Source organism: Arachis stenosperma, chromosome 9 (assembly GCF_014773155.1).
Source record: "Arachis stenosperma cultivar V10309 chromosome 9, arast.V10309.gnm1.PFL2, whole genome shotgun sequence".
In the NCBI taxonomy this organism is placed as follows: domain Eukaryota; kingdom Viridiplantae; phylum Streptophyta; class Magnoliopsida; order Fabales; family Fabaceae; genus Arachis; species Arachis stenosperma.
In genome coordinates this window covers 9,679,192-9,689,588 of record NC_080385.1, presented here as the reverse complement: position 1 = coordinate 9,689,588, position 10,397 = coordinate 9,679,192, and the positions used below count along the sequence as shown (strand labels likewise).

General features: G+C 37.7%; 1 protein-coding gene across 1 annotated transcript; it reads left to right on the top strand.

Moving 5' to 3' along the window:
- Positions 1–6,427: 6,427 nt before the first annotated feature.
- On the top strand, positions 6,428–8,282 carry LOC130949020 (reticulon-like protein B9). Its single transcript, XM_057877859.1, has 5 exons — positions 6,428–6,524; positions 6,809–6,989; positions 7,394–7,535; positions 7,648–7,717; positions 7,926–8,282. Exons 1-5 carry the CDS (start codon positions 6,428–6,430, stop codon positions 8,093–8,095), a joined length of 660 nt encoding a protein of 219 aa, XP_057733842.1. The 3' UTR covers positions 8,096–8,282.
- Positions 8,283–10,397: the final 2,115 nt, after the last annotated feature.

The window sequence follows — 10,397 nt, the reverse complement described above, 5'->3', positions numbered from 1 at the left end:
CGGTCTACAGTTGAGTTATACTATTCCAGTATACGGTTGCAACAATGTCAGGATATTCAAGTGCTGTGAAGCTTGAAATAGAGAAATTTGATGGAAGAATCAATTTTGGCTTGTGGCAAATACAAGTCAAGGATGTGTTGATACAATCAGGTTTGCATAAGGCATTGAAGGAGAAGATCTCTGGTATGAAGGATGAAGAATGGGAGGAACTAGTTTTGAGAGCTGCAAGTGCTATTCGCCTGTGTTTGGCTAAGAATGTTCTTGCAAATGTGCAAGGAATGAAAACAGCCAAGGAACTTTGAGATAAACTCGAAGAGTTGTATCAGGCAAAAGGCATCTCAAATCGGTTGTTATTGAAGGAGCAGTTCCATAATCTACGCATGGATCACAATGTGAAAATCTCTGACCATCTTAGTGCTATCAATGGTATTGTCTCTGAATTAGAGGCAATTGGAGTGAAAATTGATGATGAAGATAAGGCACTGAGACTCATATTGTCTCTCCCTTCTTCCTATGAGTATATCAAACCTGTTTTAATGTATGGGAAGGAAACTCTGAATTTTGAAGAAGTTGCCAGTAAGCTCATTGCTGAAGAAAGAAGAATGAAAAATGAGGGTAGCACTTCATCAGATTTGGCGCTTGTAGCTAGAGGTGACAATTATGGAAAAGAAAATCGTGGAAGGATTGTAACATGCTGGAAATGTGGAAAGCCTGGGCATGTAAAGAGAAATTGTCCAGGTAATGTGGTTTCAGAAAAAGGCTCTCAATCTGATACTTGCAATATTGCTCTCTCTATGAGAGAAGATGATGTTCTCTAGAAGACAAGAAGTATTCTCATGGTATTACCGCACTGCCATGGATAAGGATAAGTTGTGGCAATCGAGTCCACAATTGCACACGGGCATTGGTTGGCGTTGAGATGCAAGGTGTGTGGCGGAGTTATGTCGATGGCTGAAGAACTTCCAGAAAAAGCCAATTTGGAAGTTGCACCATGAATTTTTATCAAGGTTTTGATCTGTACCAAGGCGAAATGCTTGGAGTGGTCTAATTCCAAGTGAGTATACTTTCATGGTGGAGTATGATAGTTCCCTAAACTATGATTGTCGGTATAGATAATGGCAGCAAAGAATTGTCGGTGTTGACTATGGAAGCTAAAGATGTGTGACTATTTCAATTAAGGTGGAGATTGTTAGAATTTGGTTGAATTAGTCTCACATTGCTTAGGATAGCAAATGGAGTGGGTGGCCTAGGCTATAAATATGAGGCTAAGTTCTCCATATTTTTTGCACCAGTCGAAAACACTTAAAGCTTGTATCTGACTTTTTTTTTTCCTCTATACCTTTTGATTAGAGAGTGTTGTGAGGTGTAGTTAAATATTTGCTTTGAGAGTGTGGGTGTACTGGGGTGCCGGTGTTAGAAAGAAAGAAGTCTATATGTTGTAACAATTTTCACATAGTGATATTCTCTGATTGTCATTTGGCAACAGCCGTGGTTTTTTCTCCAGTAATTGGAGTTTCCACGTTAAATTCTTGTGTTGTGATTGTGTCTATTTTATTTCTCTGTAAAAGGTATTTTCTCAAGGGGAAATGATGTATTATTTCCAACAATTTCCTCAACATTGCATTCTTTCACCATTAAAAAAACGTCTGAGTTTTCAAGCTTTAACAATAATGTTCTTTGATAGAACCGAATAGTTTTAGAAGATATGTTTAAAGTTGATGAATAGGAAAATAATAATAAAGAATCTCCGTTTAGATTTTTTTTTTTTGGGTGTCTATCTCCTTTTAGATTTGTGTATTATTGTTTGTGGTTTAGTGCAAAATCTAAGTATTCTCGGTCATTGTTACCTTTAATATGAAAAAACAAAAAAGCGAAAAACTAATAACAGATTTTTTTACTTTCCAATAACATAGATTTGTTTCCACTAATTACATATAGCATTTACTCTCAAATATCCAATAAAAAGTTTTTCACTCTCAATAATTCGAACACTATTCAAATAATAGGGGAGGGGAACAGAGGATAAATAAGAGAGATAATAGGAAACACAAAACAATTAGGGTAAAAAACCATAATAAGCCAACTGGCTCAGAAAATTACGTAAATACGCCAAAGCAAAAATCGTTACAGCAATAAGCCAAATCGTATTTTTATATAATTCGAACCAGGTTGGTTCGAACTCTATTTGTTAGTAAATCGAACCAGGTTGGTTCGAATTATGGTTTTTTTTTTGTTAGTAATTCGAACCAGCCTGGTTCGAATTAGTAATGAAGGTAATTCGAACCAAGGTGGTTCGAATTATAGAGAGAGAATGTCTGCATGTAATTCGAACCAGGCTAGTTCGAATTACACCAATAATAGTTCGAACCAGGCCGGTTCGAACTATGTGTGAGACTGACTAAGCTGTGTATCTATGGACGAGGCATAGCCGAATCAGCCAAAGAGATGCGGCCTATGTCGCCAACCCGGACACAGTTCAATAAGAGAAAATAAACGCTAAACTGTTTCAAGATTCATTGATCATACAAAATGAATGTCCCAGAACACAAATTAAAAAAAAAACATAGATAAACAGACTATAACATAACAAAAAAAGTACAGACCAGGATCATACATGATTGAACTTTAAAGAAAAAAATACATAATTAAAAAAGCCATATTCATTACTACTCGCAACAATCAAACTAAAAGTCATGTGCACTAATGTAAATAATACTGACACTAACAACATGGGATATAATCTAAATAACTCTAAGACTAGCAAGATGCGCACTAATGTAGATAATGCTAACACTAACAACATGCATACTAATGGTGTCCTGTCTGAGACGAGCCTGCAACCTGTGGGCAACTACGTCGCGTGTGTCCAGGTTGGCGACATAGGCCGCACCTCTTTGGCCGATTCGGATCCGCCTCGTCCATGTTCGTCCGTATCCTAGTGGATCTAGGACGACCCTCTCTGGCACGCCTCATGGCAGGGTCTGGAATCACTGTGGGCCCGTCGTAAGGTGGCCAGAAGCCCTCCGGGATGGGAGGTGTGAATCCCATCCGATACACATTGAAGACCGAGCTAATCTGATAGACGCTGTGAACGTAAGAGGTCCAGGTGACCCGTGAGTATGCACAGCACGCAAGTGCGTGCTGACACGGGAAATGAAGAGCCTGGAAGTACCCGCAGTCACATGTCCGAGAGGCAAGTGATACTCTGTAAGTACCCAAGGAGAAAGAACCAGTCGGAGTAGTCTCCGCTACAGTGAACTCGGAGTTATCCCGGTCATACAGCGTCACCGTGAAGCACCTGGCCGTCTTCATGTTGGCCTCAATACACTTCACCAAATGCTGACTGAATTGTTGTCCTGTTCCCATCTGGGCCTCAGCCTCTCTCCCCTTGCGAACAAACAGTTCCGCAAGCCTACAAAATGTTGCCTTCACCAGGGATGCTACAGGGAGATTTCTGACCCCCTTCAGGATAGAGTTCACACACTCAGAGATGTTCGTCGTCATGTGACCGAATCTCCGCCCCTCATCACGATGCTGAGTCCACAACGAGTAATCAATCCTGTTCGCCCAATCACACATCGCCGGATCTTCAGATCGCAGGATATCAAACCAGTAATCAAATTCAACCTCGGTCTTCGCATACGCCGCGTTCACTAGTAGCCTCCTAGCGTCTTTGCCCTTGAAGGTTAGGGCAAAATTAGCCGCTACGTGTCGTATGCAGAATGCACGGTACGCAGATGGCGGTAGCCAACCGCCGTCAGGGGCCTCAAGCGCAGCCTTGATGCCGTTGTGCCTGTCCGATATAACCAGCAGACCGGGCTGCGGGGTCACGTGCTGTCGAAGGTGTGAGAGAAAGAATGTCCAGGATTCCGCATTCTCACCCTCTACTAGTGCGAATGCCACAGGTAGAATGTTGGAGTTCCTATCCTGTGCAATCGCGATGAGCAACGTTCCCCCATACTTCCCATACAAATGTGTGCCGTCAATGCTGATTAGCGGCTTGTAATGACGGAAAGCCTCGATGCAGGGCGGGAAAGTCCAGAAAAGTCTGTGGAAGTACGCTTGAGATTCGTCCACCTGTCCTCCAACTCGAACCGGGCTCGTCTTCAGGACCACAACACTCCCAGGCATCGTCAGCTGGACACCCAAGACCCACCTAGGCAGGTCGTTGTAGGACTCATCCCAGTCACCGTATATGAGGGCGATAGATTTCTGCTTCGCCATCCAAACCCTCCGGTAAGTCGGCCTAAAACCAAAGTGCGCTGCCGTGGCGTTCAGGAGCACCTTGATGCTCACGGATGCATCGGCCCTAACCATTGGCATAATGAAAGCCGAAATCACATGATAATCCAAACTCCTGTGGTCACTAGAGATGGATGTGGCCAGGCAAGTGTGAGGTCCATTGTACCGTTTGACCTCCCAGATGCCCTTGCGCTTCCGGAGACTCAGTCGAATCAACCATGTGCACCCATTCCCAAACTCGGAACACTTGCCCACATACCGGCGGTGATCGGACTCCACCACCTTGTACTGTACCCCTCGCCGGATGCTGTAAGTCTTCACACTTAAAAGGGCCTCATCTTTATCCTGGAATTGCTGACCAACCTGGAACTCTGTCAGACCAGTACTCCCTTCCGCATCTCTAGCTCCGAATCCAACAGCGTGCCCTAAAACCCCCTCATGTCTCATGGCGTCCAAGTCCAATGAGGAAAAATGTGGTGGATACTGCTGTGTGCCAGAGCTAGAACCACCTACCTCCAATGCAGGCCCAGTCGCTCCAATATCATCAGTGCTATCATCGTCAATCATATCCGGCTCGACGTCATCCTCGTCTTCATCGTCCAAAAAATCGTCTCCTACGCCAACAGGTGCAACTCCCACTAAAGCGTTCGGCAAATTTTCCCTTTCCACTACCTCGTCGCCTTCGGTGGCATTGAGGTCAACAGCGAAAGATGGGGAGGCGACATGTTGGACCACTGGTTCGTACACAGGGACGGACGAGGAAGCAACGGCAGGCCGGGAACTAGAACCTGCTGCATTCACTATAGTGTTCGTATTCCTGTTCGAACCGCCGGAGCTGGATACAACATCAACCAGCCGGGCCAACAACTCTGGTGTCCTCACCTCCGGAAACTGCCGCCGACAGAGAAACATTACTTGCAAGTCCGCATCATTATTAATCGTGAAGCAATCATACTTCACCGTATTCTGTAGCACCGTGACTGGAATGCGATAGAAAAACTTCTTTATCCGCTTCGCACCCTCCAGACCAAGCTTCATTAGTACAGCGCTAACAAGGTCATCGTAACTCGTCGTAGATGTTATGACAATACATAGAGGATTCTTATCCGTGAACTTTACTCCGGAACGAGTTTTTCTATTAACAGATCCTCTGTGGTGCACCAAAACAACAAAACTCTCCTCACTAGCCATCCTACTCCCTCTAATGAGAGTAACTCACGTTTGGAACCATATATATACAGTCAGTCTCACACATAGTTCGAACCGGCCTGGTTCGAACTATGATTGGTGTAATTCGAACCAGCCTGGTTCGAATTACATGCAGACATTCTCTCTCTATAATTCGAACCACCTTGGTTCGAATTACCTTCATTACTAATTCGAACCAGGCTGGTTCGAATTACTAACAAAAAAAAAACCATAATTCGAACCAACCTAGTTCGATTTACTAACAAATAGAGTTCGAACCAACCTGGTTCGAATTATATAAAAATACGATCTGGCTTATTGCTGTATCGATTTTTGCTTTGGCGTATTTACGTAATTTTCTGAGCCAGTTGGCTTATTATGGTTTTTTACCCAAACAATTACCTTGTAAACTATCTTATATTAACATCCACCGTTTTGAATGAAATTTTTCACGTGATGAATCTGCACCTCTTAAATGACTGTAAAGTAGTTAAAAGAGAATTCATCAAATAAACCCACAAGTTTAGTCTCAGCTCCCAACTAAAATGCGTATGATGTGTAACAGACCTCTTCCATGCATGATATCATATATAGTGTCAAGGGGTTCGAATTACACTTTGTGCATCCAGCAACTCATGACCAGTGGCAGACTCTTAAATAGAATTCAGATCCGCAATAAATTAATCTTTGCCTGGTAGGTTGGGGGATGTGGTGGGCAACAAAAAAAATATATAGTTATAATTATTACTGATATGTTGCCATAAATCATTCTCTTTTGGAGCGCATGGATTTGTCATTAACAATAATTTTATGATTAATAAAACTTTAATTATTCCAATATAACATAGCAGCACGCTCATCAAGATTCAGGGCATAACACCTTAAGTTGAATCCCAAGTCATTCTTTACTTTAGTATTGAGGATAGAATCTTTTGTTCATGCATGAATCAATAATAAATAGCAGCACAAGAACAATAATACTAATCAAAGAGTTATTATGGCTCACAATCCATCTGATTCTGATAATGAAATTACAACAACAAAGCGAAAGCTCTTTGAACATGATATACATCAAGTTCTTGGAGGAAGAGAAGGTGAAGAACTTGATTCATGTTTGACTTGGTGAAATAAAATCCATTGTTACATCTTCATTGTTAATCTTTTGAGATCACAGAACATGTCGCAATATACGATTGAATGTCTGCAGCAAAATTTTTACATCGACAATGCCTAAAAATTAAATCCTAGCATTATTCTTTTTGTTTGTTTTTCTTTCTTGATATTTTGGAAGCCATGTGTAGCTGTTTATTGAAGCTTTGACTTTTGATTATCAATGAGTTGGCATTGACAATAAATTGGAAATTTGACTTAATTGCAGTGGCAGATGTTTTGTTATGGAGGAACAAGAAAATATCAGCTGCAATTTTGATTGGAATGACAGTGATATGGTTTCTATTTGAGGTTGTTGAGTACAATTTGGTGCCTCTGCTTTGTCACATTTCCATCACAATTATGCTTGTTCTGTTCATATGGTCAACTATGGCACAAATCTTCAAATGGTACTTATTATTTTAATTTCCCTTTAATTTTACATCAAATTTGTGTCTATGATGGACTCTTTCAAGATATTTTCTCTCATTTGTGAATTACTTTTGCTACCAATGGCCCATTCTGAATTTGTCATATTATACATTATCTGTTTCTATAAGTACATCATTAAAATAAGACTCAATTTTTGTTATATTTCATACAAAGTGTAATTGCTTCACACCAAGATAAAAAATAAATAAATAAAAGATGAGTTTAAGACTTTTAATAATATTAAATATAGGATTGAATATATATGTAAAACTTTTTCATATTACTTCATCAAATATTAAATAACATAATATGGTTAATATATCCTTTTTATGAAGTTTCCTTTGTATGCTTAAACTTAAACATATCTGTACTTGGTCTTCAGGAATGCACCCAATATCCCAGATATTATTTTACAGGATTACTTGTTTGAGGATCTTGCTACAATCTTCCACAGAGGATTCAAACAGTTATTACCAATGCTTCATTATATTTCAAGTGGAATTGACCTACCAAGATTTCTCCTGGTATATATATATTGTTTAAATTTATCCTTTTATAAATATAAATTTTCTCAATTCTCAACCAATAACAGGTAACAAACCAACAATCTCTATTATCAAAATTTATCAATTTCAGATCATTGTTAGTCTCTACATGTTGTCAGTGATTGGAACCTACCTCAGCTTCGTAAATCTGTTATACATTGGTAAGCAAGCATTACTTCGCATTGTTTCGTTATACCGGAGAAAAATGCTATGGTGCACCATACACTATCAACTTATCCTAGTGTATGGTGCACCATGTTAAACTTTGCGCATCTAAGACCTTTCTCATTTTGTCTATATTTATTTATTATTTATTTGGGCTGAAGATTTCGTGTTTTTTTTTTTGGGTTATGGTTGATTCTTGACAAGGTTTTCTCTGCATGCTAACACTGCCAATTATGTATGAACGTTATGAGGAAGAAATCAACAACCTAGTTGGCAATGTCTTAGTGGACCTTAGGAAAAAGTACAAACAGTTTGAGAAGAGATATCTCAGCAAAATTCCAAGAGGATCAGTAAAAGAAAAGAAAAGGATATAAATTGTTTTGAAGTTAATTGCAATTTGCAATGAATTAAAGATTTACATGGTGATATGTAGCACCAAGATCAAAGCCAAAAATGTATGTATGTATTGATGTTAGTTTTTATTTTATGTCTAAATGTACCACTTGGATCGGATTATGTGTGATGTGACTCTGTGTGGAGGTAATTTCCTTAGTTAATTTGAGCCCTGTAATTTATTTGGAAAAAGTTTATGGGCAGCACTTTTATTTAAATTTAGCCGGCACTTAATTAGCAAAAGAAAAGTAAATATTCTCACACCATTAAAAATACTAATAATAATTAATTGATAACTACAAATCACACAACCTGCTTACCCTAGCACACCTCATTTATTTGTTAGTTTTTCTTTAATTAAATCATTTATTCTCTCTTGTTTGAATTGCTCCCCCTCACTTCTTTTGTGGATAAGTCTTGTATCTTTTCTTCAAGAATTTAAATATGTTTTCTCGTGTAGCAATAACGGAAAGAAAAATAAAAATTAAATAGGAAGACACTAATAATCTTATGAAAAAAAATAAAATAAATTCCTTAAGCTTTCTGTATGCATTTATTTGGTCGATTTGGCTAGGGAATTAATTTCTTTTTAACTAACAATTCGTCAAAATAAATAAATAATGAACGAACAAAGATTATTAAAAGTAGAAAAAGAGAAATTAAAAAATATATATACTAATTGTTGCAAAAAAAAAATTTGGTTGACTAATTCTTTTATTTAGCGATAGTACAGTACGTATATGAAAATAATTAAAAAAATATTCAGAGACATTTATTTACTGAATTGACTTGCACTAGCTTATAACTGGTAGAAGGTGTTTCAACAGCATTTAAAAATAATTCAGTACAAGTGAAAGAATTTAGATTAGAAGAATTTAACACAAATAAAATACACCTATGTTGACACTTGTGCTGGGCACATGTATATGTAGCACACTAAAATAGCATGTGGCTGTCTTTGGATTACAAGGATCCCACTACCATTCTGACTTACTTGGGATCAGAAGTTAAAAAGTTCAATAGTCCTCAAGTTTCAGTGTTTGTTGTTTCCTTTGGTTACTGAGAACTAACTAATGCTTCTAGATGATATAGCATAATAGCATAATTATTATGTAACGTTAAACCTATAGTTTAGTTTAAGTAGGGAAAAAGAGAAAATTCACTTTAAGAAAGTGAAATAAACTGCATACATTCATGTCAATAGCAACGCAACTAGTTAGTTGAGTGATAGATAAACTTTTCGCTTTGGATTTGTATTCTTCTTTAAAGGAATGTTATCGATAAGAAAAAATATTGGGAATCAACGTTACACAAATTACATATATAGTAGTCAACATTCAATGAATTGACTGTTATAATATAAATAATCTAGCCTTACTTCTTTTCCCTTTTTCCTCATCAATGAACCTAATCTTCACGCCAAGCTATGTTGAAATGCTCACTAGATGCAACTTCCAATCATAGATGCCAGAAGTTGAAATTTTCTTTGAACAAAAATTTAAGGTTATGATGAAACTTTCTTTAAGTAAACAGAAAAATTTATTTAAAAAAAAGAGAAAAAAAAAATCAATGAATTTCCTTGAGAGTAGATTCTTAAGAATTCGAAAATGGTTAAGAGTTTGCTTGAATTAAATTGTAATAGAAAAATTAAACAAAAATATTATTTGTACACCAAAATCAGCTCTGCCATTAATGTATTTGTGTATAAATACATGTATAGTTTAATTTATTTTCAATGTGTATTTATATTTCAATATGTATTTTATACTAATGACTGACTTTAGTGACTGATTTTAGTATACACATAGCATAACTCAAAATTAAAATGTCCCACACCTAAGTTGACCCTTAATTACCTTTGAAAGAAAGGGTCAAGAAAATTGCACCCAACCTTTCTCTAAGCGAAATTGTATTTTGACCCAAAAATCAATAATTTAAGTGGTAGTGCTTGTTGATGCTGAATTGGAAACATAACATGTGGAGCAAAATCAACAATAAAAAAAAAATCAATGAAGCATAGGATTCATATTTGCATTTTGCTTAGAACAACCAATATCAAACACCTCATTGTTGTTATCCATGCTCCACTAAACTATAAGTGGATCCCCAAATAATGTTCTTTATTATATAGTTTTTCATAGTCTAAAAGGCTGATGCTAGTAGCAGCCACTAACTAACCCCAAATAATTACAACTTCTTTTTCTTCTCAGTTGCTATATGCTGAAAACAGACTTAGTTACAGCCTCCCCCATGTCCAACACCAAAGAATAATTAGTAGTATGC